We start from the raw sequence: 20687 nt of genomic DNA on the forward strand, positions 1-20687 counted from the left end.
TGGTTTTATACTGTTGTTTTATACTTTGAATGTTTTTAATTTTTGTGAACCGCCCAGAGAGCTCTGGCTATTGGGCGGTATAAAAATGTAATAAATAAATAAATAAATAAATAAATAAATAAATAAATAAATATCAGGAAAATCTTCCTGACTGTTAGAGCAGTATGACAATGGAACCAGTTACCTAGGGAGGTTGGGGGGTTGGACTCGATGGCCTTATAGGCCCCTTCCAACTCTACTATGATTCTATAATTCTAGGACTCCTTGCCAATCTACTACAAACTATCCAAGCATTTATCAGTGCCGCCATCCAATCTATTTTCTGCCTACCCCTGGTTTGAATGACCTTTCAGGAATCCCTTCCAGCTCTGTGATTTTTAACTGTAAGATTTCTTAACTTTAAGATTACCTCTCAGTATGGCTTACCCTGAGGCAATGCCTCTTAAGACCTGACAAAAGAAAGATGATAAACCATAATATTCTGGTGATGTGTCTCAATGGGAGACAGGAAGGCGTAGGTGATGGGCAGGAATGACTCACTGGTGTCCTATGGGATGAGGTCATCAAACTTTGTGCCTTGTGAAGAAGCAAGCAGGTTTGGGAGGGAGACTGGAAGAGACACGGTGAGAACCATGGCGCTGCCTGCAAGAATCTAGTGGTGCTGGTGTTTTCCCTAGAAAAGCTGAATGGAGGAGCAGAATTCTGTGGAATGTTTATGTGCTGAGCTTCCGTTTATGCTCAGTTTATACATATATGTAAAATAATCCATATATCACAATAATATAATCAGAGCTTTTCTACCCAAGGCTGTTAATCAGCTGTATCTACTTTCAGTTTGAGAATTGAGAACCAAACGCTATATGAGAAGCATTTACTTTCCTGCTTTTCTACTAGATAGCCTCTAGGTGGCACTGTGGTGTAGTGGAACGGTGCAAATGTACACAAGAGGAAATCGGGCTTTCTTTTGTTTTAGTCCGGAATCTAGTCCAGCATTCTCTTTCTAACAGTCACCAGCCAGATGTTTGTGGGATACTTGCTAGCAAACCATGAAAGCTGCAGTTGTGCTTTGTCCCCAGAGGTAAACCACTTCCAGATATGGACATCCCATTTAGAAATCATCACAAATAGCCATGGATAGAGCTGAGCTCTCTGTGAATTCATCTAATTATTATTATTATTATTAAAAAGCCAACTAAGCCAGCGGCCATCACTGCATCTTGTGGTGGTAGGTTCCTCAGGGGAATTACGCTGATTTTGTGAAGCAGTGCTTTCAGCAGGGCTGAACATAGCGGTATGTTTTGTATCGCTGATAGTTTACCAGAGGTGGTTGCAAATGTTACAGGGCAGAGCAGCGCAGAAAGGGGAAGCAAATTACTCACATGAGCCAGAAGTAAAAGCCTGAATCTTTAATAAATCAAAGGTGTGAGCTGCAAAACCTGAATTCTGCCTTGCAATAAACAAGCCTGATCCTGGAACACTCCTCCTCCTCCTCCAGATGCAATTACATTTTCAAAACACTTTCCTGATGATCTAAGTGGATGTTATAGCAGGTGTGGGGTAGATGAACCCCCAAACTAGCAATTCAGGGGAACCGCAGCAGCGCAGACAATAGACGAAAGGAGACATGTGAATTGCAGGGAAAGAATGACACCTGCTGGATACTTCTGTCTCTGCACCCCTGCTCCAATTCCTTCCGCTTTCTGGTAACAACTAAATAACTGGAGAGGCTGCTGTGCAAAGCAAAGAATGGCCTGTTCAGTAGAGCTCTGCATGTGGAAAGTCCCAGGTTCAATCACTGGGCATCTCCCAAGTATGGCTCGAAAACACTCCCGTCTGAAACTCTGGAGATCTACTGCCCATCAGTATAGGCAATGTTCAGCTAGATGGACTTGGTGTAAGGTTGCTTTCTATGGGCCTGTGTCTTGTGACAAGGCTAGTAGCTTAGTGCAAATGCACACGTTGCCTGCAGAAGGTCCCCGGTTCAATAGCCAACTTCTCCAGCCAGGGCTAGGAAAGAATCCTGCCTGAAACCTTGCAGAGCCATTGCCAGTCAGTGTACACCAACTTTCCCCAATCTGGCGCCCTCCTATTATTCCAAGCCAGCATGGCCATTGGCTTGGCCAACTTGAGCTTGCCTGCTTGCTTGTTTCCTTCCTCCCTCCCTTCCTTCCTCCCTCCCTTCCTCCCTCCCTTCCTCCCTCTCTTCCTTCCTCGCTTCCTTCCTTCCTTCCTCCCTCGCTTCCTTCCTTCCTCCCTCGCTTCCTTCCTTCCTCCCTCCCTCCCTTCTTTCCTCGCTCCCTCCATCCATCCATCCCTCCCTCCCTTCCTTCCTTCCTTCCTTCCTTCTTTCCTTCCTTCCTTCTAAGGAAAATTATGATTTCCCCCAAGCTCAGTTCTGATGCTAAGAAGCCATATTTTACTCTTGGGAGAGCCATGAGAGCCCAAATGCCTTCCTCATGAATCCTCCAATTCTCCCATCCATGAGTCCTTGACCTTGACTACCGCTACCCCCCTTTCCTTCACCCAAAATATCTGGGGTGGGGGCAGCAGCTACACTGATTGGGAGGCCTTTTTCAAGACCTCCATTCCTCTCTGGCATATTGATTGCTCAAAAAGCAACACCCCAAACACTAGAGACTTTGGGACACATGTTTTTTTTAGGGCACCTAGTACTCAGTGGGGATGTCAGGTGCCCTGGAAGCCACATACCCCCAGAGCTCCTTGTTCCTTGGATAGAATCATAGAATAGCCAAGTTGGAAGGGGCCTACAAGGCCATCGAGTCCAACCCCCCTTCTCAATGCAGGACTCCACCCTAAAGCATCCCTGACAGATGGTTGTCCAGCTGACTCTTGAAGGCCTCTAGACAACTGGGTGTCTTGGCACTAGGGCACTTGGATCATCTAGTTCCCAGGGCATCTACCATCCCTACTGAGCACCCAGGTCCCCTAGAAAACCACATGTCCCAAGACTCCTGGGTGGGCTGCACCTACTCCAAAGTTTAATTTGTATTCTGAGCCAGAGAAGAGTTTTTAAGAGAATTGAAGTTTGATTTGTAATGTAGCTGGCCATTGCCAGCTGGAGACATTCATCTTCTGGATCAAGTAAACAGTCAAGCTACTTTATCACCCCAAATAGATGGAGAATATTCATCAGCGTTTTGAGCATTCAGAGAATATCTGGAAATTATTTGATTACGGCTACCTTTGTGCCTAGTCCAGAAACTTCAACTAGTTCAAAATATGGCAGCCAGGTTGGTCACCAGTACACCTAGGGGTGACCACATTACACCAGTCTTAAAATCCCTTCACTGGCTGCCAATTAGTTTCTGGGCGAAGTATAAAGTGTTGGTTATCACCTTTAAAGCCCTACATGGTTTGGGTCCAGACTACCTGCGGGATCGCTTTCTCCCATACAATCCGCCCCGCACACTCAGGTCCTCTGGGAAGAATCTACTTCAGCTAGCAAAAACTAGATTAACAACTGTTACCCAGAGGACCTTTTCTTCTGCTGCTCCCAGTTTGTGGAATGGCTTGACGGGAGAGATTCGTCTACTTAACAGTCTTCCAGAATTTAAGAAAGCCATAAATACTGATCTCTTCTGGCAGGCCTACCCAGTTGAATTTTAAGATGCCTTTTTTTAATGGTGTGCTGCTTTTAACAATGCACTGGTTTTAAACATTTGAATTATTTGTATGTTGTACCCCGCCTCGATCCAAAGGGAGAGGAGGGTAACAAAATTATTATTATTATTATTATTATTATTATTATTATTATTATTATTATTATTATTATTATTAGCCTCATGAGAGAACGTTTCAGGGCAAATCTTTTTCATCTCTACTTTTTGAGCATTTGGCCTGGTGTGTCGAAAACTGAGTCCTGGGATAGTTCTAGACGAGACGTTTATTACAAAAACGCCCTGCTTCAAAGATGGGATTTTACAAGGGCTCCACGTGGTGTTGCCTCCCATTTGTAACTCCCCTACATTTTTATGGCAACAGATGTGCCCAACTGCCTTGTCACAGGCAGAAATGGGCCAGGAGATGGTTTGGGCCCAGGGGGAAGAGGAGAGAGGAAAGCTGGTGAGAAGAAAAGTCTTTGCATACTGTACAGGTAGGCATAGAGGGTTTTGGGACTTTCACATAGGATGAAAAAGTTCTGATAGGATTGAAATCTTCAGTGTATGTGTTGCTTTCAAACTCTCATCCATGATTATCACTCCATTGAACCATGACACGTACCAGCCACACTGACATGGTTCGCATGATCCCCTCAGCCCACCATTGCTTATTTAAGCCATGAAGAGCTGTAACGCCCTCAGCCTCCAGATTACCTGTTCGAGTCCCACTCACAGCTTGTCATCTGAACCAAGGTGGCAGGGTTTGTCGGAGACGGGAACAACCCTCCAATAACCCATGGCCTATTGAAGTGTTATTGGAGGCTTGTGTCACCCGGGTTTGAATGATATAGGAAACCATGGCAGCAGCCCCCCAAAGGGGGTGGAATGTTTAAAATGACCACCAGCACAGGCCACAACTCAATGTGGCTTTAATAAGCCACGCTGGACTGTTGAGATCGTAGGAACTGGCCCACTGCTTTGCTTCCTCCCTAGAAGAAACCTTAGGAATTTCATCCAAAAGGTGCAGAAAGCAAAACCTTAGGAATGTCAGCCAGAAAGCGCAGCTGCCTTTGCTTGCATTTCAGGGAGCTGCAAGTGAAGCATTTGCGGCCATTTTAGGAAAAGGAGATTTTCTTTGATTGCTTTTTAATCACAGTAATAACGGTAATGGATGCAGCGAGTGGAATGAATGGGAGAAGAGCCACTGAGTCCACCACACACGCAGGACAAATGAGGAGAAATTTATGGCCGTCAGCACTAAAGTACTGCTTCCTCAATTCCCACTCTTTAAGAATGGGTCTAACCTTTCCATGTATTGCTAGCAAGGATTTGAAATCATAATAATTGTTATAAGCAGCAGCTGGGGTGCGGTGCGATGCGGGGGAGCAGACAAGCACTCTTCCCAATCTTCCTCTTAGAAGGAAATGTTCAAAGATGCTGCAGAGATCTCCACGGCTCTGCAAGCAATATGGGTCAGGTGGCCCTACAATCCCTTCCTTTCTACTTCACCTTTCTTTTGGCTTCCTGTGATGGGTCATGCATCATTTTTAACTCATGCCCACATTTATTTATTTATTTGTTTGTTTATTTATTTATTTTCCACTGACTTCTGACCTTTATAAAGAAAGTAAATTCTGCCTGGAGCAAGGTGTTTTCTTCTTCTTTTCAGTCCAGTGCCTAGGGCCCAGATCCAAAGAACGGTGCAGGGAAGGGTCAAACTACATGCTACATTAATTGCATAGCATATAGCTGAACCTGGTAGTTTTAGTTACTTCAGTATAACTGTGTGTGGCCCAGATCACACCAGGAGGGGAGGATTAGTGTGGCCTCTCCCACACTAGAGGCCTTCAAGAGGCAGCTGGACAAGCATCTGTCAGGGATGCTTTAGGTTGGATTCCTGCATTGAGCAGGGGGTTGGACTCGATGGCCTTGTAGGCCCCTTCCAACTCTGCTGTTCTATGATTCTATGATTCTATGATTAAACTTCCACCCCACATGTTTGTTTGTTTTTTAACTGAGATACCACCTGCACCCCCATGAGGTGTTATAAGGAAAGGAAAGACTCCGTTGGAATCAATAGAGACTCCCGCCTTTTTTTATATACCCCCCAGGGGTGGAATTTCGGGGGAAATGGGGGGAAGGTTTAATGCTCCCCTCCCAGTGTGTGCTGGTCCTGATCTGAATCAGGGTCATACACAGTTTCACTAAAGTAAATAAACCCACCTGGCTCCACTGTTTAAAATTAATATAACATGTAGTCTGGCGCTTCTTCCATGTGCCTGATGGAACCTCACTCCAGGTTGCCTTCCGTACCCTTTATTACAGATGGGTGATATCATATTTGTGTTCAGTTTTGATCAGAATTTACCAAAATACTCAAAGTTTGTAGCATCTGGGGCCAAAGGAACTTCAGATTTAAAAGAGTTAATGTTGAAGAAGCTGAAATGGATGGATCCGTCCGTCCAGGCCCAGGGCTTTGAGTGCTTAGCTCTTCAACGTCTGCCTTTGAATCGTTTTGTATTCAACCATGTTAATAGTGCTGAATTGGGGCTGCCACCTTCTTTTTTTCCTGACAGGTTTCCTGACTTTAACAGCTAAATGGCTGACAGGTACCACAACGCGCTGGGAAGATCTGTGCCTATTTCTCCTGTGCAGATAGGTGAGAATTTCATTTCAGTTCGTTTTTAAAAAGTATTCCCCAAAATTTGCAAACTCAATATTTGAGACAGAAATAACTTGGGTGTTGTTGTTGTTTAAAATGACAGACAACAGATTTACAGAGAAGACTTATTGAATGGAAGACTTATTGAATATTGGAAGAAATAATCATGATAGGGAAACTAACAGATATTCTTGTTTTGCTATTTAAGAAATCATTGGCTTTGGAAGATATGTGAAACTTGATCTTAGGTACTATCTAATCTATTTAGTTTATATGTAATTCATTCCTGGATGTTTTGTGTGATGTTATGAGAATTCAATCTATTTGATACCAAATTTACTTAACTAACTCTTAGATATCTATATGTGATTTTATGCTGGGTGCTTTTGTTGAGTAGCTAAAATAATTGATAGTGTATAATGGTTGTGTTGTATATATGTTGCATATTTTTCACTATTTTTTTTTAAAAAAAAGAAATATGGGGGAATGTAAAACTGACATATTTACTCATCCCTACCTTTTATCACCCTAACAAAGGAGTGGTACAATGGACAGTTCACATCCCCAAAGTGCAAACTGTGCTCAGGGTTTTGTTGATCATCTTTACCTGTCTTTCTGCACCTTTGGCCAAAAAAATCACACACCGATATCCATAAAACCTGTAACATGATTCTCCTCCATGTCCTGTGTATTGAGGAAACCTAAATATACTCTCTCTCTCTCTCTCTCTCTGGCCACAGCTAGACCTAAGGTTTATCCTGGGATCATCCAGGGTTCGCTGCTGCCTGAGCACTGGATCCCCTGTGTGTCACCTAGATGAACAGGTTTGACCCCTGGACAATCCAGGGATAAACCTTAGGTCTAGCTATGGCCTCTCTCTCTCTCTCTCTCTCTCTCTCTCTCTTACACACACACACACACACACAGAGAGAGAGAGAGAGAGAGAGAGAGGATTATTATGTGCAACTTCAACGGACTTGATGTTAGAGCAGGAATACCACGTGGTACAAATTTGACATTTGACCAAAAAATAAAACAAAACTCCAACATTTAATATATACTTTTATTCTAACATTCTATTTTCAGAGACATTTCCAAAGCTAAAAGGTGTTCTAGGCCAAAACTTTTTAAAGGCAATTAACATTAACTTGTCATTGACAGTGTAGCTTCCCCTAAAGTGTCTAAGGGCACAATCCTATGCATGTTTAGGCAGGGTGGGGGGAACTCCTACAACACCCAGCATTCCCCAGACATCCATGTTGGCTGGAGAATGTTTGTAGGACCTTTTCCCCTGTCTAAACATGCATACGATTGCACCCTAAATGGGATAACATCCAGAAAAGGGACTCAATAGAATAGAAACCAACATCTTTAGAAGGAGATCCAAGTTAGGAAAATTCACTTGAGATTCTTCAAAAAAAATCCAGCCAACCAAATAAACACATTAATTTCCATTCTACATATTTTGTAACCAGAGCAAGAAAGGGGTGCTGGGTTTTGCTGGACGCCACATCCTTTGGCTTAGATCCATTGCCTCTAATGCTAGATGTGTGGGAGCACCCTCCTTATCAATGCTGGGATAAAAGCAACTCTTTGTGCATGCTTCAGAGCACTTTTGTCTAATATTTACATCATCCATCTTGGCGGTCAGCCCTGCAATTGACAATGATAGTGAGTGAGTGAGAGTCCTGGTGAACCCAAGCATATATTTTATGAAATAGGAACATTATGACTACAATTAGTGGCTTCCCCCAATATTCAGTAAATGGTGTGTGTGTGGGGGGGGGGTTCTGCAAAGCTCTTTCTCTTTTGATGACAAATGGACCATATAAAGGCCAATTTAACTCCACACCATATTGGGAACTTCCATCTCAGTTGTGTATTGCTGTTTTCACTCTTTCTCTCCCACCACCACCACTATTTTTCTCTTGAAGTGTTACAAAGTGTTTATTTTTTTCTTATTTTTTTCCTACTTTCTTTAAAAAAAATACAATTTTGGGATAAGCAAGTTAAGCTTTGCAAAACCCCAGCTGCTGAAGCAATGCTGATGTCCTCTCAAGAGATCAGCTGCCCTGCAGGCTAATCCATTGTGCTTAAGCAAGATAATAAACAGCAACAAGCAAAACATTGCAAACGTATAAGAGCTTTCCAACAGCAACAATAATAGAAGAGATTTCAGGACTGCTTTTTAGTCTTAAAACTGCGATGATGTGAATGAAACTTACAGTGCAATTTGTTTTGCATGTCTGCTCAGAAGTAAGACCCAATGGATTCAATAGGCCTCACTCCCAGATAAGTGTCTATAGGATTGCAGTCTTTGTATGAATTTTGCTTTGTCATCAAGGTAGGTCTGTATGCCTTGAGCCGGTTCAAGTAGTTTTATTGCAACGGAAACAGCACTTCCAGGCAGTAGGAGGAATAACCTAAGATAACTTCTCTATAGAAAGGCAGGAATATGAATGAGAAGAGACCTGTCCCTCTGAAGGCCAATAATGACATAATATTTGTTCCTATTGGCCATAGGCAAGCTAGAAACATTCTCACCAACGTCGTCCAACTGGCCTCTCTTCAGCTGCTTTAACTCAGGGGTGAGCAGAAGATAGATTGGGGTCTCTGGGTGTTTTGCAGCAGATCACAAGGACTTCTGGCTCCCAATTGAGCAATAACTCAATGACTCTCTCTCTCTCTCTCTCCCCAACCCCCTAAATTATATGGCTGAAATGAAGTATATTTGAGAGTGGATAACCAGATGAGGATATTCAGTTTTGGTACTCAAAATACATTCCTGGGCCCAGAACTCCTTACTCTGACTGTGTGACTTTTGCACAAGCTGTAGTTGGTGGATAGGGGTTAAAGTAAAGAAACAAAGTAGATCCCACAGGCCTGGAATCTGTCTGCTGCTGCTTGCACTGACGCCTTGCATGCATACTTTCCAACATTAGACAAAGCAAAAGAGGTGTGGTCATTTTATTTTGTTGAAAGTAATAAAACAAGACAAATGAGCAAGCCATTATCATGGGGTCCAGTAGCCTGCCCTGCTAAATATTAATAAGTGCATAAGAGGAGCCATGCTAGACCAAGCCAAGGGTCCATGTAGTCCAGCATTCTGTTCATACAGTGACGCATGGGAAATGCACAAGCAGGACATGAGCGCAACAGCACCCTCTCACCCATATTTCCCAGCAACTGGTATACATAGAAATACTGCCTCTGATACTGGAGGTAGCACATAGTCATCAGGACTAGGAGCCTTTGATAGACTTCTCCTCCAGTAATTTGTCCAATCCCTGTTTAAAGCCAACCAAAGAGGTGGCCACCACTACATCTGAGGGCAGTGAATTCCAGAGTTTAACGATGCACTGTGTATGGAAGTACTTCCTTTTATCTGTCCTGAATCTCCCAGCACTCAGCTTCATGGGATAGGACCCCACTGGATTCTAGATTTTTAAAGAGGGAGAAAAATGTCTCCCTACCCACTGACTCCACACCATGCATGATTTTGTACACCTCCCCTTACTCACTGTTTTTCCAAGTCAAACTTGTTTCTAATGCCCCCCTTTCATTTGTATCTAAAATGAATGCAAAAATTATAGTCATAAACATTCTTTCTCCCCCAAATAGTCTCAAATTTCACCAAATATTAGGATGGGTATTTGGCCAGAAGAAATTGGGAAACAGAATAAATTTCAAGGGGCTACGGAACCTTTTTTCTATGGAAGGTATCAAAAGGGCCTTTTGATGAGTAGTGGGGTTTGTCCCTCTGAGAAGCTATGCCGGAGTGAGACTAGACGGCACTTGAGATCCCTTTTAAGCTCTGTATCTTAAATCTTAATTATTTATTACATTTTTATACCGCCCAATAGCCAAAGCTCTCTGCCATTTCTTCTAATGAAAGGCACCCCCTGTGACTCAGGAGTCATGAATTCTTTTTGCTTCACCCTCTCTTGATTGTTTTAAAATCATTCAGTACAAATCTATCCTCAGTTCTTGCAGCTGTTTATCAAGAAACACAATTTTTTAACAAAAAAGTGTGATGGAAGTTGTTTGAGAGGAAACGTCTTTCTCACACTGCAGTTGTTTAAAAGTTGAAAGCGTTCAATGGAAAGTAGAGTATATTTTGTTTCTGGATTTTTGCTAAGGGGGTTGGCTGCAAAGTAATTTTCAACATGCAATATTGCACACATGCTGGGGTGTGTGTGTGTGTGTTTGCATGCACTGGGAGCAAAGGAGGAAGCTAACAAACTCCAGAAGAAGGGATACACAACTTGCCTGTCAACTATGTAGCATTATGAGAAAGGAAGTCCTCCCAGGACAGGGTCTGGTGCATTAAAATATCTTCAGCTCCCACAGAAGATGCTAGAAGTTGAGTCTCTGAGAACCCTTCAGGACGTGGCCAATGGCTTTCCAGCTGGGTACCAATTCTAGGGGATGGGGAAAGTGGTTCCCATGGCAACTGTAGCTCATTGGTTTCCCCTTAAGAATGCACAAGCGGCAGTATCACCCTTGCCCTGGTTCTTAGTTTGTAATAGTTCTGTGTGAGCATACTCGCACGCCTGCCCACACAAACACATATTGAATGCCTTTGTAGCATGATAAGAATAAATCTCAGATCTTCCAAGAATAATAATTCTTCTAGATAATAAAACAGCACAACTGAACCAAAACATATCTGCTGCTATCATCTCAGTGTTGGGGGCAAGGGGGGGGCAGGGGCGGAATAGCTAAGGCATCTAATCAATCTTCTATTAGCAGGATAGATTTCTCCCCCTTTCTTCGTTAATTTGAGAAGGTGGCTGGTAAGAGGGAGGATGTATTGATGGGCTACTACAGAGCCTTTAGACTCTCAATTCACAGCCACTGCCTGGCTAGTGGCAGGAAGGAGTCATTTAAATTGTGTGCAACCAGGAAACAGACAGGTTTGGGCGCACACGTGTGTGTGTGTGTGTGTGTGTGTGTGCGTCTACATAATAGCAATAAGCACCTTTAAAATTAGCAGTTGACAACAATGCAGTTAGAAGGCAGTGTGGAGGAAGCTGCATTTATGGTCAACAACTAGTTGGTTTAAAGCCAAAGTGGTTATCTTGAGACCCTGGCCCTTGGGTGGGTGGGGAAGCAAACTGATGCCCTGCTGAGATCTCTCCCCCTCCAGGAAACAAATAGTAAAAGCTAAGCAAATAAATGCAGGGAAAGGGGGGGGGCATTGTCGATCTGGGATTGCACTTGGGCACACTGTTTACAGGGGCTGCAAAGCTTTTTTTTTTTATCAAGAATAGCATGCCCGAGGTGAACACGATGGAGGGGACCTTCTTCATTTTCCCCCAGAATGGGACATACATTGCAGCACCTCCCCACCTCCCCAAGAATACTTTTCCCCTTTAAAAAAAAAGAAAGAAAGAAATATTAGAAGGGCATAGTTAATACAGTCGCAGGGCAATCTGTGAAAAAAAAATCTCATTTTCGTTTCCTCTCCCAGCAAGGCGCTTCATTGGAAGTGGATCACGGTGCTTCATTGGAGGTGACTCCATTGCCCTTGTTGACGTAGAAGGGGCGGTAGTGAGACTGTAAATAGAGAAGGTGGGGAGTGAGTTACGCTTAAGAAGAAGAGAGGTGGGCTTGCTGGCTCGTGTCCCTCCTGCATGAGTTTGTACATTAATGCTTCCATCCAGCCGTACAGGAGAGTCACAAAATCCAGTTTTCATCTTCATCTATTAGAAACTTCCAAAACCTTTCCATGCCCTCCACCTCCATCTCTCTCTCTTTAATTGAGAACTATTTGGGGTGCCATCTACTTAATCCGCAAGCACAGCAATGGATGTACCAAGAGATCTCTGCACACGTTCTGAATGCTTAACGTGGATTTAAGTAATCCTTCTCTTTGATGCCTGAGTTCGATCCCAGCGGAAGCTGGTTTCAGGCAGCCGGCTTGGGTCGACTCAGCCCTCCATCCTCCCGAGGTCGGTAAAATGAGTACCCAGCTAGCTGGGGGAAAGGTAATAACGGCCGGGGAAGGCAACGGCAAACCACCCCACTATAAGGCCTGCCAAGAAAACGACAGCGAAAGCTGGCGTCCCTCCAAGAGTCAGTAACGACTCAGTGCTTGCACGAGAGGTTCCTTTCCTTTCCTTCTCTTTGATGCTAGATCCCAAAAGTATTGCAAGAGAAGGCAATGAGTTTCATCCTCTCATTTCAACGCATTTGTAGTTCTGTGTGTGTGTGTGTGTGTCTCTCTCTTTCTCAGCTGCTCAATGGACTGAATTTCCTATCTGTACGGATTCATGTACCACCCCTTTTGCCCAGACCTTCTGTAATAGATGCATTCACCATTTTGGAACATATTTGCCATGCTGGCAGTCAATGTATTGCCTCACCTTCATCTCTTGATAATCTTGCTTGTCCCACTTTCAGTGTCAGCTCCAGGTTTTGTGGGCCCATGAGCAAGGCACCCTCCAAGGCCATGGCTGCCCTCCCACCATGTGCCCACCTTCTCACTGCCTTTGCCACCATCTGCTGTTGCTCCTCCTCCTCTTTCTAATCACTTGCTACCACTTGCTTACTTGACAGACAGGGAGCCAATGAGCAAGTAGGCAGTGGTGCCTCCTCCACCTCCTCCTTGTCACCAACACCCAAGTCTGGGCCAAAGGGAGAGGCATGAGAACAAGCAGGAGGCAATGGTGAAGAGTAGGAGCCACTCCAGGGGGCTCTTCTCAGTGGGCCCTTACTGGGATGTGGGCCCTTGGTCAGTGCCCAACGATGCTTACTCGTGATACCAGTCCTGCCTGCTTGCCTCCTTCTCCCCATCCCCTGACCTGCATTGACTGGGTCATGAGCCAACAGTGCGATATGGCTGCAAGAAAGGCAAATGCTATTTTGGGCTGCATTAATAGAAGTATAGCTTCCAAATCACGTGAGGTCCTGGTTCCTCTCTATTCGGCCCTGGTTAGGCCTCATCTAGAGTATTGCGTCTAGTTCTGAGCTCCACAATTCAAGAAGGATGCAGACAAGCTGGAGCGTGTTCAGAGGAGGGCAACCAGGATGATCAGGGGTCTGGAAACAAAGCCCTATGAAGAGAGACTGAAAGAACTGGGCAGGTTTAGCCTGGAGAAGCGGAGATTGAGGGGAGACATGATAGCACTCTTCAAATACTTAAAAGGTTGTCACACAGAGGAGGGCCGGGATCTCTTCTCGATCCTCCCAGAGTGCAGGACACGGAATAATGGACTCAAGTGACAGGAAGCCAGATTCCAGCTGGACGTCAGGAAAATCTTCCTGACTGTTAGAGCAGTGCGACAATGGAATCAGTGACCTAGGGAGGTTGTGGGCTCTCCCACATTAGAGGCCTTCAAGAGGCAGCTGGACAAGCATCTGTCGGGGATGCTTTAGAGTGGATTCCTGCATTGAGCAGGGGGTTGGACTCGATGGCCTTGTAGGCCCCTTCCAACTCTGCTATTCTATGATTCTATGATTCTATGATCATGCAGGGAGAAGAAACAATGATGGCTTCTCCCACCCACACTCACCCCTGCGTACGCTGCTTACACTGCTGTCTTTTGCGTAATTCCCCACAATGCAGCATGGGGTTTGCGTGTCATCCAGACTTGCAGTACGGGTTCTACAGTGGGTACGACACCACCCACCACCACTCAATGCACTGGGTTCTGATAACACGCCAACCCACATTGCTTCATGGGAGATTATGCAAATAGCAGCCAGGCACGCAGCAAGGGTGGGAGGTGGAGGAGAGAAGCTGTGATGGCTTCCTCTCCTTATGCAGATGTCCGGACATCCCCGTTGTCTCTCCCACTGGCAAAATATAGATTGCACGTTCCTTTCAGCAATGACCTAGTTTTTGCTTATAAAATTCTGTAAGTACAATTAAGTTATTATTAAGAACTTGACAAAGATCTGCCGCAATGGAACTTGGAACCAGTCAATCCTGAAGCCGACTCTTGTACTGTGAAATAATCGTATCAAACTTCTGACAGGGGTGCTTAATTTCTTGTGCAACTTTTTGATCCAGCGAAATGGATAGAGAGCACTGGTTGAACCCAAGCCAAAAGTATCAACAACATTCCCATTAAATCAGCTGGTTAAATGCATTTCTAGTGGGATGGCGAAGGGTCTTCTGTGATGGGTGGCAGATAAGAGCCCCCTTCCTTTCTGCTCTGCCTCAATTTCCTTCCAAGTACCTACAGCTCAGCACTGCTGCCTGGAGTATTAAAGCCATTTGCTAAATGGCACCAATTTTGTACCTAATTAAAGAGGAAAATAAAGCAACCCTTTAAATAACCCTCAATGGGCTGGTGGAACAGGCCTCCTCCTCCTCCTCCGCCTGACTGCTGGAATTCATATTTACAGGCCTTTCCCTAAGAGCGCGGATTACTCAAATACATATTTACAGCAGCTTTAAAACTGAGATTATTGGCCCAGTAGACCATAAAAGCCCCTGCCGAGTCTCTCCAGTCTAGTGGCAGTGCATCTATTTTGGGACTTTTAATGCTCTTTATTTATCAGTCTGATTGTTTGCTTTGGGGTATAACTGGTGAATATAAATGCAATTTAAAGACCAAACAGCCCTAGCTGCTAGTAAATGCACAAACCCAACACTCAAGGAAGGTCAATAGATGAGGTTAGTTAGGTGGGCCCCTGCTGTGGCTCTTAGCTGCTTTTTGGGACCCAGTCGCTGTGAGTTAGGGCCACCATCTTGGTTCTTACTCAGTTTGGAACCAGCCAAATCAAGCTGGGCACCAGGCCCAACTGAAAACAGCTTAAAGCGATCTCCTTCAACCTGGTATTCTCCTAGATGTGTTGGACTGCAACTCCCATCATTCCTAGACAGCATGGTAATTGGCCATGCTGGCTGTGGAAGATGGGAGTTGCAGTACAAAAACATCTGGAGAGCATCACATTGGGGGAAGGCTGTCCTAGAACTCCCAATGGAGGTGCTGGAGTTTCTGCAGCCCCCCCGCCCCCCTTTGTTTGGGTTCTAATTCATTCAGTTTGCATTTTAACGTGAACGTACCTAATTTCACATTGTCTTGTAAAACATGATGTGAAACGAAGCTCAATTACCCTTCAGCATTGAACTTTTCTTAATTTTGCAGTGGAGTTCTCCAGTCAAAAATCGCATACAGAGATTTGTATATCGGAGAAAGTAATGTTAAAAAATGCACGATATTAGGGAAATTGCCTGCCCAAAATAGGTATAGTGGCTATGGGGCACCCAAATGGCCAAGCCCTTCTTGCAAGCAAGCTAATTTTGGCCACTTGGGTGCTCTATAACCACTAGAGGTGACATCTTCCCCATATTTTTTTTTAAAAAATCTATTGGGATGGGCAACAGGGAGCCGGTGGGGGGGGGGGATGGAGGCCACAATGGGAGTCCCTCCCCCAACCTAACATCTTCCTCTTCTGGCGGGCATCCCTGCAGGGTTGGATGGGGTGGAAGGGGGGCTTGAAATATGCCAAGGTCCCTGCCATCCACAGACCCTTCCATTATTTCTAAAGTCTTCCGGTTCCCTTTGGATCCAAAGATGGTGAAATTTGCAAAGCCGCCTGCCTTCTGTCTCTCTGGATGCCATGCAGTTAACGATTGTTTTGTGTAAAAATAAAACGGAAACTGCGAAGGATCAAGACTCTCCTTCATCAATACAGCTTAGCCACTATCCCTTCCTTGATCCTCCGTAATCGCTTTCTCTAAATCCCAGGTCCTCCATGTACCCAGGGCTGCATTTATTTCCTCTCTCGTGGATGTGTGAGAGAAATGTGTCAGAAAGAGTCAATCAAAGCAGGGAGGAGGCATGTGTTACACCCCTGTGGTTGCTCTGTTCCACTTGGAGCAGGTGTTTCATCCAGTAGAAGCTTCAATGACACTAGGCTAGTGAATCCGCTCCGGATTTCGGTGGGAACCAATGAGAACTCTAAAGTACCTCTGCCTGGGTCTGACTGAAATAAGCTTCGCTCCTTGAATAGCCCTTTTATGAAGATTGCTACATATTCCCTACAATATCAGAGATAGAATGAATTCATGAAAGTCTGAATCCTGAATATCTCAGGTGTGTATCATCCTGAACGATCCCCCTCCCAACACGTGCTCTATCAATGAGGTCTTCCTGAAAATATTATCTTGGGCAATAGCCACGTTGGTGTCCATAGGGCACGGAGCCTTTTTTGTCATAGCCCCACAACTTTGGAATGCCTTGGAAACCCGTGTGGTTCGATCATCCAGAAGCAGGTTAAGAGACCTTCCTTTCCTGTCATACTTTCAGAAGCTGAGGCTGCCTGTTAACACAATTGTCTCTGCACTCTGCATTTTATCCGTCTACTGGTTTGTCAATTATTGTTTTTCATGTGTGTTTGTGTGTGTGTGTTAAAAAAAAAAGGATGCATGAATCAGCATATCTGAGCTCACCAAAGTTCTCCAAATTCCATCTTGAAGCTCCTACTGACTTCAGTCCATATGAGATTGCGAGTTTTGTTTTTCTTTTTGCATGAAAATCCATGTGCACATTTCCAAAGTGTGCACATCAATTGTATGCATCATCAAAATGGACTTGTTCCTTTCCCATTGATGGGTGTGTACACATTTTTCAAAAAATACACACTTTATGTGCATTTTTCAAATGTATGCATGGTGTCGAATGCAGTTATTTGGTTTTTGAATCATATCACAAACTTAGAAATGTATGAACTTCAACCGCAGATTATGTCTGAGTGCATGTTCAGTCCAGAAAAAGAGTAAATTCCAATAATAAAAAACAACATTTCTCATATATCTCTTTAAAAACATGTTGTGATACTGTCTATTGTTGTAGTTTTATATTATGTAGTGCCTATTCTTTAAGAGAGAGAGAGAGAGAGAGAGAGAGAGAGAGAGAGAGAGAGAGAGGAAAGGAAATAAGAGTAATAGCAGATGGGAGGGAAGATTTTCTTCTTCCTCCTCTCTCCCTGGTTTACAGTGCAATCCCATCCATCTCTACTCAGAAGTAATTGTCAATATGCTCAAAAGGGCTTGCTCTTGGGTAAGTGTGCACAGCATCAAAACCTAAAACGTCTTTCCAAGGAAGACATGAAAAGTGCAGAAGGAATGACTCACCAGCATGCTCTGCTTGGAGGATTTCCACGTCTGTGGCTGCGCCTTCGCGGTTTGGTGCCTCACTATTGCAGGGTAAGCTGGAGAGACACAAGGCAGGGCTGGTTATTCCCGTTGCATGTTTTCCTTGCATGCAACACTGTGCATTACAGAATGAGAGAGAAAGACGTCATTTATATGTGGGGGTGGGGTGGGGTAATTCCATCTCCAGGTAAGTACGACACAGCAATCCCAAGACGTCTAGGTCAGACGGGGCATTTGGAATGAAGATATCCCAAAGTAAAGGCAGGCAGGTAGGAAGGAAGAGGGTAAAAGGGACTTGAAGCATGTAGATGCCCTGAAGTACCATTCTTAGTATAGAGGCTCCCGTCGGACTGCTTGCTGAAATCTCCGGGTGAACTCTGGCCCATTGGGGGGAACTGATATGACATCTTGGTCCCATTGCCCACTGGAAAATAGAAGAAGCAACATTACATTGAGGTGGGATTGATCATCATAGGTGCTTCCCAACTCTCTGCCCTTTTTGGCCTGATGCCACTGCTACACCAAAACCGCACACCACAGTTTGGCAACCGGTCCCTCCATTGGCACAGGAGCAGTCTGCTTTCAAAGACAGGGACAACCAGGTGGAAACCCACCCTTCTTCCCAGTAGGAAATGATGGGAAGCCAAGAGCCCAAATTTGGCTGAAACTTCTTTGACAAAAGCAGAATGGAATATAAGCAATCCACCAAAACAGGGAAACAATGAATGAGAATCAAACCCTACCAATTGTTGTGATGTCTGCTGGGGTAAACCCAGATGCCAAGTTCTCCTCAAATCTTCCAGTGTTCTGGAAAAAGCATATCTTCACCCTGACCCTGCAAACATTTCTACTGCTAGAGCTACAATGTTTAATTGATTCATCCCTTGGGTTCATTGGTTTTTAAAGCCTTACAATCAATTAAAGAGGTAGATTTAGTAGTAGTAGTAGTAGTAGTAGTAGTAGTAGTAGTAGTAGTAGTAGTATTTGCTTAAATAAACCCTGGTGGCACCTAAAAATTGGTGCCCCCACTCTTTTCTCTAACCTGGGAGGGCATGTTATGACACAGACATACACCATCTTAAAAAAGGGAAGAGCTCTTCTTCGTTCAAGAACTACTATTCTCTCTCTCTCTTTTCCCTCTTCCCTCCTGAACTCCTTTTCCTTGTGTGTCGTGTCTTTGTTAGACTGTAAGCCTGAGGGCAGGGAGTGACTTCTTTGCCAACTGATTGTAAGCTGCTCCGAGGGCCTTCTTCAGCTGAGGAGCAGGTTATAAATCAATATGATAAATAAATAATTAAATAAATAATACTGTTTTTACCCATCTACAAATATGTGCAAATTTGATCAACCAGCTATCAATGAACTGATTTGAACTCATGTGAGCAATCAATTAAGATGTATTCAAGCATGTTACAGACTTAATTTCTATCTTCACCATAACTAGCTTGCACAGTCTTGCTGTTTTTGATAGAAATTTTATGCTGTGCAGAGTCACCTATGAGATTTTGTTGGATTCTTGCTCTCTGTCTGTCTCTCTGTCTGTCTGTCTGTCTGTCTGTCTGTCTGTCTGTCTCTCTCTCTCTCTGTCTCTCTGTCTCTGTCTCTCTGTCTCTGTCTCTTTGTCTCTCTCTCTCTGGGTCTCACTGAATTGCATTTATGGATGTGTTCAAACATCACAGTCTGGTTTACAATGCCCTGGGAGTAAACTTTGCGGCAATTTGTCTTTGTCACCTTCCAGAGTACTGGGTGACTTTTCCTAAGTGGTGACATGGCAATGCAGAAAAGTTACTGCACAATGCAGAGCCCACACATTCAGGTAACCATCTGAATGTGCATATGAGGAGGGGGCAGCTTTGCTTATGATCATTGGTCACACCCACTGACTCCTACACCTGTTCTGAAAAAATGTCTGAAAGACCCTTTATGTGTACAGGAAACTGAGCATGAGCTGGGGCTGTTCATGTTGCTGGGGAACATGGGCGGGGGGGGGGGGTGCTGTTGCACCATGTCCTGCTTGTTCATCCCTGGCCGATGGCTGGTTGGCCCCTGTGCGAACAGAGTGCTGGACTAGATGGACCCTTGGTCTGATCCAGCATCAGGGCACTTCTGATGTTCTGATGTGTACACTCAATCTATGTGATTGGGGTAATTTTGAATAGACAAGGGGGCAGTCTCTGATTGCACAGATGGACCCTTTATGTGCACGTTCCATATGCACGTTGTCTCTCTTCATGGGCTAATGGGTCCTCTTCTGCTCTCCCCTATATGCATGTTCAGATAAATGTCTGAACAGTGGGACACTGTTGTGGGGGTCTGTAGGCTTTGCAAACTACTACCTAGATTGATAATGAATAATGGAGCTCTATCCCAGCACAGGGATGGAAAGGGAAGGAAATGAGAGTGTTGGCATCTAAATTACATTGCGGCTTCAGAGCAGTGGTGCAGAAGGGAGAAGAGAAGAAGTAGGGACCTTTTTTTTGTACAGGCCTGACTGCTGTGCCTTTAAGGGGAGGCTGACATACAGGAGTGAAGGGATCCCTTCATCTTATCTCCATGCCATAAGAATTTATTACATTACTTCACCTGCTTCTATTCAGAATGTCAGGCTGCTGTTACGACACTGCCTGATATAGTGTTGAACCGTTGCTCATTGCTACCTAGTATTGTCTACTCTTGACAGGCAGCTGTCATGACGCTAAAAGCTGGCAGTGACCTGGACATGGACACAGACTGCGGAGACCTAGTGGTGCTGGATGAGGAGATACTGAGCCCCAGACACACCGCTGAGCCTAAGCTTTAAAGCCAGACACACAGCCCCAAGGCTCCTAAACCTGAGACCCCTGAGTGTGGGCCCCTAAGTCTGATTCAGAAATTCATCAGCCGCAAAGCCCTTGCACTCCACTAAGTCTGCTTGCCCATGCAGACAACCTGCCCATCTCAGGTCACAAAGAGAAGAACATTTTCCTCTGCTCCCTGGGCTCTGACCAGGGTCCTGAAAAGCATACTTCTTTTATACTGTGGCTGAGATAAGTTAGGGGTATCTTCTTTAGCCCTTAAGATATCAAAGTGATAATAACTTCTAACCCCAGTATGTACGACTATAAGTAAAAGATGGGAAAATGAGAACCTTCTTTCAGATGAAGTATGAAGCGTATCAATATGTCCCTAACACCATGAAAACAAGGGAAGGGTGGCAGCAAACAGTTCATTGAAAACTGGAGCCTCTTCGTGATATTCTGTTACGCTAGAAGTTCAAGACAGACTGCAACCATGCTCATTACTAGGGGCAATA

The 20687-nt window shown here is 44.5% G+C and overlaps 2 protein-coding genes across 3 annotated transcripts in view; one reads left to right on the forward strand and one right to left on the reverse strand.

Moving 5' to 3' along the window:
• The window catches only part of POU2F3 (POU class 2 homeobox 3), a 334798-nt gene that overhangs the window by 60982 nt on the left and 253129 nt on the right, over nucleotides 1–20687 (forward strand). The window lies entirely within an intron of this gene.
• The window catches only part of TRIM29 (tripartite motif containing 29), a 40872-nt gene continuing 31440 nt past the window's right edge, over nucleotides 11256–20687 (reverse strand). Inside the window, exons 7-9 of one of the 2 annotated variants that reach the window (XM_063138982.1) lie at nucleotides 17718–17819; nucleotides 17375–17451; nucleotides 11256–11841 (exon numbers count right to left, since the gene is read on the reverse strand). In XM_063138982.1, coding sequence (XP_062995052.1) covers nucleotides 11779–11841; nucleotides 17375–17451; nucleotides 17718–17819 — 242 coding nt within the window. In that variant the 3' untranslated portion in view covers nucleotides 11256–11778. The remainder of the gene's footprint in view (nucleotides 11842–17374; nucleotides 17452–17717; nucleotides 17820–20687) is intronic. The other variant, XM_063138983.1, reaches the window with a different exon arrangement.

The sequence above is a fragment of the Elgaria multicarinata genome, chromosome 12, assembly GCF_023053635.1.
Source record: "Elgaria multicarinata webbii isolate HBS135686 ecotype San Diego chromosome 12, rElgMul1.1.pri, whole genome shotgun sequence".
Classification (NCBI taxonomy): domain Eukaryota; kingdom Metazoa; phylum Chordata; class Lepidosauria; order Squamata; family Anguidae; genus Elgaria; species Elgaria multicarinata.